Source organism: Urocitellus parryii, chromosome 9, assembly GCF_045843805.1.
Source record: "Urocitellus parryii isolate mUroPar1 chromosome 9, mUroPar1.hap1, whole genome shotgun sequence".
Taxonomy (NCBI): domain Eukaryota; kingdom Metazoa; phylum Chordata; class Mammalia; order Rodentia; family Sciuridae; genus Urocitellus; species Urocitellus parryii.
This window is the reverse complement of record NC_135539.1, coordinates 79707107-79725062: the sequence shown is the minus strand read 5'-3', so window position 1 is coordinate 79725062 and position 17956 is coordinate 79707107. Positions and strand designations below refer to the sequence as shown.

At 40.9% G+C, this 17956-nt stretch overlaps 1 protein-coding gene across 4 annotated transcripts in view; it reads right to left on the bottom strand.

The window, feature by feature from the left end:
* Dip2c (disco interacting protein 2 homolog C) overlaps nt 1–17956 on the bottom strand; it is a 365692-nt gene that overhangs the window by 131711 nt on the left and 216025 nt on the right. For all 4 annotated transcript variants that reach the window (XM_026412392.2, XM_026412402.2, XM_026412412.2 and 1 more), the window contains 2 exons: nt 9977–10102; nt 4679–4888 (listed from right to left, as the gene is read on the bottom strand). In XM_026412392.2, the coding sequence (XP_026268177.2) occupies nt 4679–4888; nt 9977–10102 (336 nt within the window). The remainder of the gene's footprint in view (nt 1–4678; nt 4889–9976; nt 10103–17956) is intronic.

The following is a 17956-nucleotide window of genomic DNA, read 5'->3' as shown; positions in this document are numbered from 1 at the left end:
TGTGCCTGTGTTCCACTAATTGACAACGGATAATGAATAAAGCTTTCAAAGGAACCTAACTTTGCATAAAGAACATCCGATCCCTAGGTGGATTAAAGCCACCACCACTGTTCAGTGAGAGCCAGAATAAATATGCTCCCATTTCCTGACAGGTGGTAGACTGCTTCTACTTGGGGATACAGAACCAGGCAGCTAGGTAAGCACGTGCAGGTGAGAGAAGCAAGGAGACAGGATTTGTCCATTTCTCCTCACAGGCTGCTCAACTGTCCCAACTCCAAGGCTGACCCATGGGAGGCTACAAAACCACAGAGGGATGCAGGCCCAAGCTGTTCAAGAGACTTGCTGGAGCACAGAGGAGCTGAGCCTAGTTTCTCAAGTGTAAATCCCTTCCCTGCCAAACAACTTCCTCAGACATAATCTAGACAAAAGACAGTTCATGCTAGGAGGAATTTGGAACAGTATAGAAAGGAGGGCGCCATGCCATGTAGTGTCAGAGCACCCAACTCTGTCCTCCTTTGGCCACTGGACACCCGGACACTCACTGCATCAACGCTGTCTTCCATTTCCAAATAATCAGAAGGTGAGACTTCCTCCTTAGTCTCGCTAGAGTCAGGGTCTACACTTCTGATGGTTCTAAGGGAATGCTGGTGTAACTGGCTTCAACCTGATGACACGCGACAATACACATAAGGATCAATCCAAGCATGTAGGCTAGGACTCAAAACACCTATCACACCCGAGGAAACATCTCGCTGCTTTTAATAATCATCCAAAGACAGGACAACCCTGGTTTTACCTCGTGTTCTTGTATTCCTTTTCCCACTATGTGTTGAACTGCTAATGGTGACTCAACAGCTGCCCTTCAGATCTGCATACAAGTCCTCTATAGATTATGACAAGAGACAGAAAAGGCTTTTGTGGTTCTATATGCAAACATTTCTCAGTCATGGTTCTGAGACCAGGTTGACTTTCACAGAATCACATTTTTCCTCAGATTTTGACTGGTTTTTCTTCAAGTTTACATCGTGAAGACCCCATAAAGCCGAGATCTGCAATGGAAGCTCCTATGATGCACTTGGCGTCGTGGCCAAGGAAAGGAACACCACAGTACCCCGAGCTCCCATATCATGTGGTAATTACTGCAAGACCTCCCTTCACGCAGCAAGGCGGAGGGTTCCTCTGGGCCTTTCTGCCCTTTGTGTGGGTCTTTTTCTCTTAAGAGCTCTAAGAAAGAATCTGTGAAATTCATGAACACAAAGGTGCAAATGACTTGTTTCTACCTTGAGTTAAATGCATTTTAATATTGAGGGAAAAAACCAGATATAAACCAATGTGTTCCTATTATGTACATTCACATGTAAGTGAGATCAAGGAGGTATTCCTGCAAAAGGGAGCACCAATCTCCTGCAGAATGGATTGTGAAGTGGATTCAGGACTAGGATACTTTGGGGCCCTCAAGTTTTTATTTGGATTTTTATAGATTCCAATGAAATAAAATCAATTTTGAAAGATGAGAATCAAAATCATTTTGGGGGAAGATAGGCCCATACCTGTTTTAACTACACTGTTGGGGCAACAAGGTATGAACAGCTCGAAAGGGATAGCAACACGGGGCTAAAAAGGACAGGAGGAAGCCTGCGAGACCCATGCTGTGACCAGATCCACAGACACAAGACATGCAACTGAGGAGCAGCAGTGGCTCAGAATCAAAGGCAGGCATGGTTCTGGACTTCACAGTTGGAAGAGTCTCCATTCTGCCTGGTGCTAAGCTCATTCAAGATCGACTTCCCTCCCCCAACCTTTTTTTTTTTTTTTATATACAGGGATTAAAAACACTAAAATAAGGGTTGGCAAACTACAGAGAGTGGTTTGCCTGCCACCTGTTTGTATAAATAAAGTTTTATTAGCACACAGCCATGCTTGTTTGCATCTTGTCTACAACTGTGTGCTCAACAACAGAGCTGCAGAGTTGCCACAGGTCCATGTGGACCACAGAACCTAAAATAGTTACTCTTCAGCCCTTTATAGGAAAAACTTGCTGACCTGCTCTAAAGTTATAAAGTTCTAGCTTCAAGTTCCCCAGCTAAGAGGGGTGGGCACAGCAGGGAGGTCCCAGGCCTAGGCAGACAGGTTGGGCCAACATCGTCACCCTAAAGGTGCAGGTGATCATTTAGGATATGTTTAAAAAGTATCAAAAACACTTAGGAGGATTATACATAACAAATGAGTGCAATTTATCCCAACAGTGGCTATTCTAGCAGAATCTAGAACTAAAATGCACAACTGCAAGGTCCAGATAATTATGTACCCAAGAAGCAAGCAAATCTCCAGAGTGAACATGATTGCCTGTTGACTTCCTATCTTCTTAGCAAGAACCGATGCAAGAAATCTGTTGAGAATGTAGTGGTTATTACAAACAGCAAATACCAAAAGTAACACTGATGTTTACTCAACTCCAAAGCACTCTGGAAATGGCAGTTACTTTATGAATATCTGGCTAATGAAAATATATCCCTACAACATGCTGTGACAATGTCAGCAGATGAGCACATCAAAGGATTAGAGGCTAATAATACGTTTGGAGCTGAAAAATGAGAAAAGCCATAAGTCCAATATCCTAAATATAAATTTATTCTAAATAGGTAACATGCATCTCCTGTTGTTCTGTTGCTTCTAGAAATGTACTATGTGTCTCTTCAATTCCTCCATCTCTATTTTGCTAAATAATTCCTATAATCTGAACATATTTTAACAAATGTGTTAAAACTGAACATATTTTTACAAATATACCTCTTTAAGTTTAAAACATTCCACTAAATCTACTGCTTACTGTATGTTATGCACCACTGTTGATATTGGTAAGATATTTTAGAACGTGAGACCCTTCATTTCTAATCATATTAAAGTTTTTGATAAATACATTCTGGGAACATGAAGAGTCATCCAGGTTCTCACAATAGAGCTGGCCTGCAATGCAGGGACATGCACAGGGCAGGTGTGACCTTCCTGCACTGCCCTTGTTCAGTCTCAGACCTCAGCATCCTCAGGTGGAGCTGGGCTTGTCGAGGTTCTGCAGTAAGAGTAACAGGCACACCTTGCAAGATGCACAGCAAGCAAAGCAGGAGAAAAAGAGAAAAAGCAACCTGTAATAGGATTTTTGCATCCTTGCCTAAATCAGCTTGGCTATGTCATGGGAGATGTCCCTGTGTAATTGTTGGCATAATGAAATTTGTGGAATTATCTACGAAAGAAATTTAGAACTCTGCTTCAACAACAAAGTAGAAGAATGGCCTACTGTGGAGGGAAACCACATGGTTTTCAACCCCTTAGCCTTTTTATTACTTGGAGGAAAGAAGTCTCTGCAGTATCTAGCTTAAGTTCTTCACCTGGGGATCAGCAAACATGCCTGGGGTCAGTTCTGCCCTGAGCTCTTCCAAACACCCCCACACTCACTCAAGCTATTGTCTCGTGCATAGGCTTTTGATGATCTCAACCAAAGGTCAAATCCTGCCACTCCTGACTTCCCTTTTGTTTTGTGACAGGAATAAAGTATTCTAAGCCTCATTAGGTTTATTTTGTCATTGCTTTCTTTCCAAAAATACTTCATACTTACAGAACATTCCCAGATATTCTAGGAACTTTAGCTTTGTGCCAAATGAGAAATTACTGAAATGTCACACACTGAGGAGTTATATTTAGGTTACACTGAGCCTTGATGAACATGAGTAATGCAACCTTTTATAGTCTGGATAAATTTAATTCTCCATGCTATAATTTCCTCCAAAATTCCAAGTGTAAACTCACACAGGGAAAGCCAAATGCAGTGATTACGTTGTTCAGAAACATGTGTTTCTCCTGGTAAGATACTGAGCACCTCCTTGAAAAGTGAACAAAATTGGAAAATACGAATCCTTTCATGTACAGAGATCATGTGGACCTTCCTGCCCAGATGCCAGGTCAAGCTGACGAAGTCTCCACCACCACCCTGGGTCCCAACATGCACGAGAAATTATATTATCTAAGAAAATTTAAGGGAGACACAATTCTATTAAATGTTTAATTTACTGTGATTTAAAATGGGTTTTAGTTCACATAAACCAGTGTCTGTTGCCAGAAATGTGTTAAAACTGAAATAATATCACTTTGCTTTCAGGTATTACTTAGAAACTTATGAAAACGTCCTCATTTTTCTCGTAACTCTTCTGTGATACACAAGAAATAAATTATTTTTTCCAGTTCTCCCGCCCCACCCTCGCCCGCCACCCAATGCACTAAAAATCTAAAGCAGGGAAAAGTGACATTAAGACCACAGTGGTGTCCCCAGGAGAATTGGGAGCAGACCCCACTTCCCAGCATTTGACAAATTGTCTCATTATGGATGTGAAAAGGCCAAGGCTTTTAAACTTCAACTTTCCCTCATGACCAAGAAGGCATTCCTTTATAGATGGCTCTTGAAATTCCAGCTGTGGGAGAGACTGGTGTGGTGAAGTTCCAGACAGCAGTACAAACCAAAGCACTCCAAGCGTCAGAGGGGCTCCATGCTATTTCCACCAAATGGATTCTGCACCCAGGATACATACAAAAGAGAACAAGGGACTCTGCTACTCAGTGCCTGCTCAGGTAACACAGAGCAAACCAGTACTAGGAAAGGCGGCGAGCCAGCCAGCAGGGCACTCACCTATGTGCGTCTGTGCCATGACGTCCGCCAGCCTGTGGGCGGCCCCGCTGCCCCCGCTCTGTGTGGAGGAGGAAGAGGTGGTGGACGTGGTGGAGCCATGGATGGCTTGGCTGATCCAGTGCTCCATGTTGATGCTGCCCTGGCTGGAGGTGGGGGTCCCCTGGGAATCACCCTGCACCGAGCCTTCGTCTTCCGAGCCAGAAGAGGTATCTATGTGGAACAGGAGACGTGGTTGCTATATGCAGCAGCACAGAAGCCCCTCACTCTCAACCCCCTCCCAACACTGCCAGCTCCACCTCACCTCACTCAACTGTTCGACAATATTTTGCTTCAAACACCCTGAAGAACTGATTCCACCTTACAGATAACATCTTTTCCCCCCTTAGAATTTTTCATGCCAAATAAGTTGAGATTGCTATAAAACATTTATTTTGATGTTATAGTATTAGATGAAAGATACTCACCAATTTTCCCCACACAACCCTTTTGGAAAGAAATCAATTTCTTTGCATGCATCCACTAAGTGCCAAAGATGGAGTCACACTTTCTTAAGAACTTCTAGAGCCTGTGCTACATTCGTGTGTTTCAGAGTGTGATGGTTTTAGCCCTTGGTAATCCTGAAATGCTCTAAGCTACATGTTTTAAGGCTCAGCATGAACTTAAGACACTCATGTGCCTCCTCCAAGATTGGGGTACTAATGAAGAAATGGTGTTGAAAGAAGAATGCCCCTTACATAGTTGGCCCCACCTCACCTTCACCAACCTGCATGCTCCTGAGGTTCTGCCCCTTCCTCTGGTGCATGCCATAAACTTTCATCACCTTACAATTTTATACACAAACTAAATCTATTTACTTATATTCATTTCTCATGAAATCTCATTAGTTGCTTATTTTACTGTGAAAAACTGGGTAACAGGGGTTGAGATCAAATACAATGTTTTTCATTGAAATTAATGGCAAATTTTCCATTTAATAACTTCCCATTTAGCAAGCACAAGCAAGAATGTATCATATGCAATATGTGTTACTTAAGCTTCACTGTAGGATTCACACTCAGGATCCTTCCTACCCACTCGCAACTTAGATGCCAGGAAGCAAGAAGCCACATGAACACTTCCACAATATTCAGCAGGAATAATAGCAATGACAACTAATGCCACGACATGGTGTTTAAACACACGACTCTTCACACATGACCCATGAGTCACATGACCTATTCTATCTAGAAATTTTAAAAAATTGTTAGAAATTTGTTAGGAAAGTGACAATAATAAGAAAACCCTCTCCTATTCACATATAACTTAGTTTATATAAAAATACAATCTATATAAAATTCACATATTTTACATATTCATACTCAGCTTTTAAGAAATGCACATATTGGGGTTGTGGCTCAGTGGTAGAGTGCTTGCTTAGCATGTATGAGGCACTGGATTCAATTCTCAGCATCTCATAAAGGCCCACTGACAACTAAAAAATGTAAAAAAAAAAAAAAAAAAAGAAAAAGAAAAAAGAAATGTATCCTTATCCCCATGTGGAAAATGGCCATTTCCCCAGGAAGCCTTTCAGGCCCCTTTCCAGCCAATCTTTCACTTCTCAATATCCCCAAACTTTTCACTAGAAAACTGGATAACATTTTCCATGCTATGTACACAAAGATTCTCCACAAAGTATTAGCAAACAAACAAACAAAAAGCAACACATAAGGCTGAAAAAAACATGACTAAGTGGTGACTAGAACCAAACATTACCAACAGGAATTAAGGTGGACTTAACATTCAAAAATGATTGTTACACAGCACATAAACACAGAAAAGCCATATCTGAAGACAGAAAAGGTGTCTGATAAAATCTATCACCAACTGAAGATTAAGTTTCTCCACCAACTAAATTTCCTCAATGTATCACATGACATTTATGAAGAACCCACAGCTAACACTGTATTTAAAGGTAGAAGATGAAAGGCACTTTCCTAGAGACCAAGAACAAGCCAAGGACGGCCTTCTTATCACTTCTGTTCAACATTATCTGGAAGATTCTAGCTAATGAAATAACAAATAATAAGGACATCCAAATTGGGAAGGAAGAACTATCTTTTTCACAGATGACCTGATCCTGTATGTAGAAAATGGCAAGAAATCCAGCAAAATTTTCCCAAACGGAAAGTGAGTTTATCAGGGCTGGAGTTGTGGCTCAGTGGACGAGAGCTTGTCTAGCAAGTGTGAGGCACTGGGTTTGATCCTCAGCACCACATAAAAATAAAGGTATTATGTCCACCTACAACTAAAAAAAAAAAAAAAAAAAAAGAATTTAAAGTGAGTTTATCAGGATCATAGGATATAAGAGATTAAAATACACAAATACTAACTGAATAATTGTAAAATTTCATTTGTAACAACATTAGAAAACAAAATACTGAGCAAACATCTAGCAAAAATGTATAAGACTTATATACCAGACACTATGAAATATCACCAAGAGAAATAAGACCCAAATAAATGGAAATTTAGGGCTAGAATTGTAGCTCAGTGGCAGAGTGCTTGCTTAGCTCATGTGAGGCACTGGGTTTGATCCTTAGCACCACACAAAAATAAACAATTAATTAAATGGAAATTTAATATGCAGATACTCATGTCATGGATTGGAAAACAATCATGTCCAGGAAGCAATTCTCCAATTGATCCACAAGTCCAAGGAAATCCTTAAAAAAGTCTCAGAGGGCTTTTTTGTTTTGTTTGGTAGAAACTGAGTGCTTATTCTAAAGTTTATTTAGAAACATGAAGACCTAAAATAGCTAACACAATTTTGAAAAAGGAAAATTAAAAATGACGGACTTCACTACCTGATTTTAAAACTTAAAAAATTGCATTAAGTAAGACAGTGGTATTGATTGCTCAAGGATAGGCATATGTCTATTATCAGGGGAACAAAACTGAATTCAGAAATAAAGTCTCACGTTTGTGGCCGATTTTTGATAAAGGTCCTGAAACAATAAGAAATAGTCTCTTCAAATGCTGCAGGGTCAACTGTACATTCACTAAGACCAAAATGTCCACCTAAAAGACAACATCAACAACCAAAAAAGAAACGCAGATCCTTACATCATAGTACACAAAAATTAACTCAAAACAAATCGCAGACCTATATGAAAGGCCTGAAACTAAAACTTCGAGAGCTTCCAAAAACACAATCCTCGAAATAAAAATTGATGAATTAGACTTCATAAAAATAAACTCTCGCTTTTCAAAATACTATCCTTTTCCATGGCTAACACAACAAGTCACCACTAACACACACTGACTTACGAAAGACATTTATTATATTACAGTTCGGCAAGTCAAAGCCTAAAAATCAAGGTTTCGGCAGAAGTGTGTTCTTTCTGGAGGCTTCAGGGGGAAATCTAAGCGTTCCATCTCAACATGTTTAAATTCAACATCTAGAAAGTCCCTTTTGTGGTGTCAGGTAACAAACCCAGGGACTAGGATAAAAAGTCTTTGGTGGAGAAGGCACACTATGCTGTCTACCACCAGACTCTATTAAGAAATGAAGAGAAACCACAGTTTGCAAATTGTACACATGTAAAAACGAATTATATTGTTTATATGAAGAACTAAAAACCTAGCAACCTGATAAGCCCATCATACTTAATTTTAATGGGCAAAAATCTGAACAGATATTTCAATGAATGTTTACAAATAATTACTAAGCACATTAGAAGAGACTTACTCTCCTTAGTTGTCAATGAAATGAAAATTAAAACCACAAAGACATACTCTTTCCACTACATCCTCTAGAACGGCTATTGTAAAAATAGAGACAATGTCAACCACTGGTGATGGCATGGAACACCTGGAATGCTCATTTGCTGGTGGGAATGCACAATTGTACAGCCACTTTGTAATCAATGGGGCATCTCTCTCAAAAACTAATCAAAAACATTTAATAAAACAGTAATTCCACTCCAGGAAGACACTCAAAATGCAATTATGTAAACTGTGTAGCCCATAACACCGTATCATTAACAACAGAAAGCAGACAAACAGAGACATGAAAAGCATTGGGATCAAAATCACAGAAACAGATCAGAAAGTAGGTTCAATCCTTTCTTTTTCTGATAGACACCAGGATGATTTGTTTCATTTTGGTGTTTGAAGATCGTGAGATACCGTTTCTAATTATTTGGGGTAGAGTAAAACAGAGAACTTGGGTAGTTACATAGAATATGGGATAAAATAAAAGCAGTATTGTAAAACCATTATAGTTCGCAAAAGTTTCAAGTTTGTCCTCTAAAGGTTAACGTGTTGGAAGACAGCACTCAGTTTGTCAGGAAGTGGTGGAACCTTGAAATTGGTCCTAGTGCAAGATTCTTAGGTTGTGTGTTATGTCCCCCAGAGGAACCAATGGAGCTCAGAGGATCCTTAGTTCCTGGGACAGTAAGTAGTTATAAAAAGAGCAAGGCTGGCCCTGACTCCCTCTGGCCTCCCGTCTCTATGTGGTCTTTTCCTCTTGAACCTGCCAGGATGCCATCTTTGTTCCAAAAAAACATCTATACTGCAACAAAGCCAAAGGCCCAAACTAGAGCCAAGCACATGTAGGGACCATGCTCTTGAACATCCAGAACTGTGAGCTAAAGTACCCAGCCTCAGGTATTTTACAGCAACAGAAACCAAACTAATCGAGTAGCAGAAACAAGTTATTACCTACAGCCATTTCAATTAGGGGTTATCAGGCTCGTGGATCGGATCTGGCCCACTGCCTTTGTAAATAAAGTTTTGATTGATACACTACATCAAAAAACTGACATTCTGTTAATGGATGCTTTCACACTACCATGGCAACTTTCACAGAAACCTTTTGGCCTACAGATGCTAAGATACTATGTGGCTCTTCACAAAGTTTGATGACACTTGATTCAGGTACCTACCTATAGTTATCCAATGTTCTTCATTTCTTCAACAATACAACAGAGTATATCTAGAACACCTTATGTATGTACCAATCTAAGCTGAAGAAAAATCTGAGTTCTATTAGAACTCTACAGGTACCAATTCTTTTCTTTTCCATATGAAGAATTAAATGGATACAATTTATAAGACTTGAAAGTACATATTAAAGAGTCTATGAAAAGTCCAGAAGACCTTTCTAAAGTAACTCAAACTGCTTTTGGACTTCTGGTTCATAAACTCCTGAATTATAGTATCATTTATTGGAAGCCAAAAAGGCAGGCTGAGGGAAAAGCAGTTAATTCTGAGATATACTTAATACTTTTAAGCAGCAGAGAGAAACTAGTTGCTCACCTGGAGGCGTGTAGGCATCCATCGAGGTCTGTACAACCAGGGACCTGCGTTTGGAAGGCATAGGCACCGCCATCTTCCTTTCTTTGTGTTTAGCAAGAGCTGCCTGAACAGCTTCTGTGTGAACGTCTGAAACCAAGAGAAAGCCAATCACTGCACTGTCAGCCCAGGATCCTGAAGGCCAGTGCCTTCCTCCTTCCCAAGGCATAGTCTCATCTTACTGAAGTTCACCCATAGGAAGGGAAGGAAAGCAGTTAGACCTACCAGCCTGAAAGCCTCAATAGAAAGTTTTTAAAATTCATTCAGACTTTAATTGTACATTTTATTATCATAGAATTGGCATAAATGATTAAACATTGGCTATAAAGTGTTCTCTGATTTTTTTCTTAAGGTGAGCAGACCTGGATCTTTGGATATTTCTCAAGGTCATGTACTGGAGCCTTATAATTCATACCAATGTATTGTTGAGGGACATACATAAGGTTGCAGCTTGTTAGTAATAAAGCCTACACTTACTGAGTATGCATTCAGTGATGGGCCAGGCACTGTACTAGGCTTTTAATGGATATTAACCCATTTTCTCAATTCGCCATGTATTTATTGAATGCCTATTCTGAGGTAGAGTCCCAAAGGGTTGGGAATCCAATAGTGATGTGACAGATGTCGGCAATATGTCTCATGTAGCACCGTGACAAAAATAACAATTAGGATGGAGAATTAATATATGTAACAAATGTGCCAAGTGGCTACTTTTACTCTGAAGAGTGGGGCCAGACGAGAGCTCCCTCCAGAAGAACACCCCCCAGCCCCGGTGTATGAAATTGGACTGAAAATGAATAGCCATTAGCTGTCAACATGAGTGTCTTTCCCAAAGCACTGGGGAAAACTACCGAAGAGGAGTTGATTGAGGTCGGGCTTGGGGAAGATGTCTGGAAGGAGCTGTGTTGTCTGAGGGTCCTCGAGATGTCATTGGAAAGGTAGGAGCATAATGGTGTTTAAACTGAGCATGAGTGTGGCGCTGGCTGGGGTTGAGGGAAGGAGGATGCAGGCATTATGGCCCATGGCCATGGCCAAAATCTGGGGCTATTCAAGTAAGGTAGGGAAAGCATAGGAGGCAGGCATGAATCTACTTCCATTTTGATGGAACCATTCCTGTGGCTGTGGAGAAGACTGAAGGAGATGCTCGAAGACCAGTTGGAAGTCACTGTCCACATAACGAAGAAAACCCTCAGAGTATTCTAAGCAGTTCTGAGGAGGTGGTACCCTGATTACTCCCATTTCATAAACAAGCAATCAGAGGTGTTCTGAGTCAGAAATCTCCCTGTTATGAAACTGGTGAGTGGCAGGGCTAGGAATCCACTCCAGGTGTGAATACCTCCAGGGCCTCTAACACCATTATGCTCTAACCCTTCCAGTGACATCTCTAGGACCTATAGACAACACAGCTCCTTCCAGACATCTTTCCCAAGCCCAACCTCAATCAACCCAGTTCTCTACCAGAGGACTATTTCCATTTTTGTGTGGCTGGGCCAGGGAAGCCCAAGAGTCACGTTCAGCCTCTAGCTCTTTCTGTAAAGAGTGGCTCAGGGGGCACAGCAACACTGCTTGTCCCTGTACAGTCTACAGGTGCTTTCATACCGTGGAAGCAGAGACCACAATTACCCACAGAGCTGAAAGCATTTGCTATCTGGTCCCTCACAGGAAACACATGGCTCCCTGGGTTTGAAAGCACTCTGCGTGCCCTACACAACCAAACCATCACGTTGTCTTATCCCCTTTAGCTTGTGTGTGCTCTGGTCTTTTCACTTCAAGGAGATTCACAGTACTTTAAGACAGTTTTTTTGATCACTGCTTTCCTAGGTTTCTGATCAAAGACTAGTAACTGAATGGCATGGATCTGTGGGCTCAAAACTAAAGAGCTGATCCATTGTGAGAAAATATTAGTTTTCCCACAAATCAAACACTGTCAATTTTACATGTTCTTTTTAAACTAATATTTTCAAACTTAGAGAAAAATCTACAAGAATAAAGAATTCCCTTTTAAGCTTACACCCAGCTTCACCCGGTGTCCACATGTCACCCCACTGCTTTCTCCCGCCCCCTCCACTCTCTCCAGGCGTTGTTCTCTGAACCACTGCTACAAAGCCATGCAGTTCCTAAAAACAAAGAAATCCCCTTACGTTACAAAAACTTTCCTCAAAATCTGGAAATTTCACAATCTCCTTCTATTATCTAATCCAAAGCCCACATTCAATTAATGTCAATTACCCCAGTAATTTCCTTGATGGTTACTTGGTCTTCCTAGTTTGTGATCTAACCCAGGATAAGATGGGTTGCATTTGTCACATTATCCCTCCTTAATCTTAAGTTTCTCAAATTTTCTAGAAATTGGAAGTTTTGAATAGTACAAGTCAGTTGTTTTGTGGCCCTTCCTTCAATATGGTATTTGGTTTCTTTCCAATGCCCTTGTAATCAGATTTGGATAAGGCATCTCATCAGGGACATGGCAGACAACTGTCTTCTACAGGTGACAAACTTTGATCACTGGTAAAGGTGGTGTCTACCAAGTTCTTCCAGGGTAAAGATGCTACTTTTCCACTGTAATTGAGAAGTAATTTGGAAGGAGATACTTGGACACCATGAAATTTTAAAATAATCTTTGGTTTAACTTCTCTACCTCTCTGGACAAAGGCAAGAGGATACTTAAGCAAAATAAAACGGACCGCAACTTGAAGAAATGTTTATATGCTTCTTGCTGCAAAAATTTGTCTTTAGGCACTCCTACTTCCAGGGCTTCCTCAAAAGGCTTGGTGTGCACTTATATATCATAAATAATGTTATTAACAAACTATCATACTTTTCTACTCCAAATCTTTCAAGATCCATGAGAGATGAAAGCTGAGCAATGCATAAACTAATGCAGTAATTAGGCAAAATCTTTTAAAACAGGCAAGTGTATATTCTATTTTTACCATAAAACAGTACCACAATATACATTGAAATCATCTATAAATAGCATCTTAAAGATTCTATCAGACTCTATATTGAATAATAACGTTAAGGAAAATGACAGAATAACCCATTCACAAACGGCATTCTAGGGTCTGATTCCTGCAGACCCACAGGCAGCAAAACAGCCAATTAAGACGAGGCGAAGACGTGGGTAACAACTGCCCCAGAGCTGAAGATCAGCCTCTTGGCTCCAACCTTCATTGGCAGAACTGAATGTCTAATTCAGCATTTACTTCCGTGTGCTAAGCTGATGTAGGGCTTAACAATCCCAGTTCAACCCAAAATATCCATGCCAAATAAGAACGTTAGCCTACCAACGCTTTAAAAGTGATTAGATGACAGAATAATCTCTGTGAAAAGATGTTTTGAAACATGATCACTGGCGGGGGAAGGAGCCCAACCCCGGCATCTGGTGACACTTCTGATCCTTCCAAGCTTTGCTTCTTCCTCCTTTTGCTCTCCTTAAATCTGGGTGCACTTCCAGCTCCCAACTTGCAAGAAAACAGAATTGTTACTGGTGAAGCTTCAACAAAGTCCAGCCTATAAGATGCAGGTCTAATAGCCAGAAGGCCGATCCTGCAGAGGAGTCCAGGGCAGAGGAAGACGTGCCACAGTGTAAAGGGACACCATGAGGTCTATTTCCTGCAGGCACTAACACCAGTGGATGACGGGAAGGCGCCAGCCAGTTGGAGTGCCCGGGACGCAGGAAAGGGGCAGTATGGGACAAGCAACAAATGAGATTGGATATTAAAGAAAAAGTTTACGGTTCGTTGTTCCAAAACCAGATGAATCCTAAAAGAGCTCCTAAGATCAAGAACTTTACAGAAAGCACAGCAAAATGAGTAAATAGGTTGCTATAAATCTTCCCTTTGTTTTCATAAAATGAGTCTATGAATGAAATTCAGCAGCTGTGATGCATCAGAAACCCATTAAAGGACTTAATTAGTGTCCCACAAAATCTTAATTATAAATGTTCTGTACAGGTTTTTCCCATCCAAGTCAATTACAATCAGATGAGGGGCCGAGGAAGGAGAAGGGAGGAACAGAACTCACTTTCGAGCAGCAGCCTAGCCACATGATGGGAGCTGATTGCAGGGTCCTCTGTGTCCATGAGACGTTTGCAAGATTTGTGGGTACACTAGATGTAAGTGTTGTGTACCCCAGTGCCTATCTGAAACACAAACCTAAAGAGAACTTGCCTCAAGGAAATAATCTGGCTCCAGAGCTGTACATTTAGTCTCCTAAACAAGACTTATTTTCTAGCATTTCTAAGCATCAACACAGGCGAATAGTAGTGGACAAAGATGTTTCAGCCTGTGAACAGGCTAGGATCAGGAGCTTATACTCCCCACGGAAATGGAAAATGATTTTCATTCAGGATCCCAGGGTGGTGTTAATATATTACCAAAGCACAGAAAAGCAGCAAACATGCACCCCAGGAAACAGGACAGGAAAAAGGGAAGTGGGCAGAACGGCTGGACCAAGGACTGTCAGGAGACCTTAGCAAGGGTGAAGGCCTGAGGGCCCGGAGATGAAGCCTTTGGCAATGTGGTAATATAGTGCTCTGGGATGATGTGCTGCCCTCCGGGGGCAAGGAGGGAGTCTCTGGGGAGCATCCTGCAAAGCTGAGCGGGTACCTGCTGGCTGCCATATGATATAGGGCCTAGACAAGCTGGGCACACAGCAGGCCCAAGTGAAGCTGCAGCTCCTGAAACACTTCCATCAACAGCTGAACACAACATGTAAAGGGCTCAGATCCACAGCTTCCAGAGAAGGCAGTGAAGGATGATGAACTTGGAGCTGAGAGGCGATCAATTTGAGGTAGCTCACTTGGTGATACGAGGTGAATTCTCCTTGTCTGTCCATCTTTGCTCTACCAATTTATGGTTTACTCATGTTGGGCCTTTAATTCTAATAAACCAAAAGCACTATTCTATGAAGATAAATGATTTAAGATGAGCTTCATGCAGCACTAAATAAGCAGATCACTATCATCTTTGAATAATTTGTTGAGAATTTCTTATGTTTATGGAATAATTTGTTGAGAACTTCTTATGTTTATAGCATTAGAGAAATTGCGCTAATAGGTATTTTCTCAGAATTTTTTAAAAATCCTAAAAATGGCAATAAACCACTTAGCATGTCATACAGTGCTGGAGAAAAAAATAATGACTTTTTCTTCAAAGAGAATATAAAAGCTTAATTCCACAGCCCAAGCATTAAGCAGCCACTCCTTAAATGTCTTCATTTTCTGCAAACACCTGTTCCTAAAATAATCACTGCAGGCATCTAGTTTAGAAATTCAGTCTTCCCTCCACCAACTAGGTTCAAAAAGAAATCTTACCCCATTCTTTGACTTTGGAAAATTTTACCACCTACTGCCCCTCAAAGTCCCTTTATTTACAAGGACTGAGATTCTGCATTACTGATAGGAAACTAAGATTTAGCACTCGATGTGTCCATCTTTCTAGGAAGCAATGGGCTGCTGGACTGTCTTGCTGTGGAAACAGAATCCTGGCTCTGCCAACCCACATCAACACTAAATTTTTAGTTCTTCTAAGTCACACTTTCCTAGTTTGTAAAACAGGAGCATTTAGAGTTGCTGTAATAATTACATGAGATAAAGGGCACTGGCAACCTGCTGGGTACCTGTCACACAGCAGGCACTCAGTACTGGTAGTTGCTCTCATTAATATTTTGAGGCAATGGCTTCTAATGAGTGTGCAAAACTGAAGAATCCCAAAGGGGTTAGACTGTTGACTGATTCCATGTTTTTCTCACGCACTCACTGTGAATTCTTAGAACAGCACTATCCTGAAGCAACATAACCTGCGGTCACTCAGGTAAACTAACACAGGTTTTCCTGAAGAGCCACAGACAACAGACCATAAGAAGAACTAGGAAGAGGGTGGGCAATGACATGGGACCCTCAGCATATGCCACACAGGAGCCAGCCAATAAGACCCGGTCATGGCAGCCTCTGCTATAGTGCCCTGAAGGCAACCACCCATCCACCTCCCGGTATTCCTCCCTCTTCAGGTTTCAACTCATCAGAAACCTAAATGAGGGTCAATGAAGTTGTTAGAAAATCCACTTTTCCTTTTGCACCTCTACTTTTAAAACAGGATGCAGCTTGTTTCACTCTGCAAGAAACTAGTATTCCAAAGTATGAGTAATGGAGTATTTGAGGCAAAAACAATTTAGAAGACCTTTGACCTTGGAGAAAAAGGTGTGGTCTAAACCATTGCCTCTTACACTGGCTGCCACTATTGCTATTATAAATAGTCTAGAATAATACACATCTGAGTCAAAAGTTGATACCTCTCTCTCCGTAAGTTATAGTCACAATCCATTTCCAGGAGCTGTTGAGTTCACGACTCTATACAGATAATTAAAATACATATCTAAACAGAACAGGTGGTAAACTTCAGTCAATTAACAGAAGAGATTGTTTCTCCAATGAAGGAACTTAGCTTCCTTATAGTAAAGCATTTAAGCCAGCAAGTTCTAGAGCCAGAGCACATGGGTTCAAACTCCAGATCCTCTATGCGACCTTGGGCAAGTTACTTAATCTCTCTGAGCCTCAGTTCTCTCAGGTGTAAGTTAGGAAATAAAAGTACTTTACCTAGGGGAAGCTATGAGGATTAAATGATTTAATACATTGACGAGTTTAAAGGAAGATCCTGGCAGGTGGTAATTTAAACACTGCACTGGTTAGACTTGAATGTACTAATTAATGTAACTCAAGTCCAAGAGAATGTTAAAAAAAAAAAAATAGACGCCTTCATCTGTAGTTTCCCGTAGTGTTAAACATTTTGCATTACTATAATGCATTTGTTGCAGTAAAGTGATATCGATGTTATTAAATAATGTCCATAGAATACACTGGAGTCATGTTTGGAGTTTTTCTCTCAATGGGTTTCAATAAATGTATAAGGGCTTGCGCGCCTCACCATACCACCACATGGACTCGCCTCCCTGCCCCCCACACACTGTGCTCTGCCCACTCATCCTCCCCTCCCCTGAGGCCAGTCATTCACTGATTTTTTTTCCCTGTTTCCATGGCCCTGCCTTTCTAGAATGTTGTACACCAGGAACCACCCTGTATGGACCTTCTCAGGTCTGCTTCCTTCTGTCACTAATATGACCTTGGGTCTCCTCTGGACCTTCTTACTGGGTAATAGCTCAGTTCTTGTTACCACTATTGTTCAACTGTTGGAATAAACCACTTTATCCATTTACCTATTAAAGGACATCTTGGTTGCCACCAATTTCAAAAAATTAATGTGCCCATGTTTTCAATTCCTTTGAGTGGCAAGGAGCATGATTGCTGGTTTGGTTTTATAAGGAACTGACCACCTGTCCTCCCCTAAGCACCCATTCCATTTTGCACTCCCCTACCAGAAAACTGAGGGTCCCAGTTGCTACTCATCCTCACCAGCATTTGTGTCAGCTTCTGTCATGTTAATGGCATCTTGTAATGTTAATCTGCATTTCCCTGAGGAGAGCAGAGCATCTTTTCCTGTGTTTACTTGCCATCTCTACTTCTGTAAGAAGGAATTTGCTCACAACTTTTGTCCACTTTTTGATTTCTGATTTTTTTCTGTTTTGGTGTTTGGTACTAAAGGAATTTGGAATCGAAAACAATACCATTTACATTAGTTCCTTGATAACACAAAAGCAAAAAAATTTTTTCTTCTAATAAATGCAGAAAAATTTTTTATCCTGTCTTTTCTTGATTCTTTTATTTTCTACATAGACAATCCTGTCATCTGTGAACTGAATTTATCTTTTTGTTCCTACTATATTAGCTAGAACACCCTAAAGGATAGAGCGGTAACCACCTTTCTTTGCTCCTGATCTTAGAGGGAAACCATGTAGCTTCTCAACACTATGGTGCTAGCTGTGGGATTTTTGTAAATGTTCAAGTTGAGGAAGTTCATTTCTACTCCTAGTTTGCTGAGGGTGTTC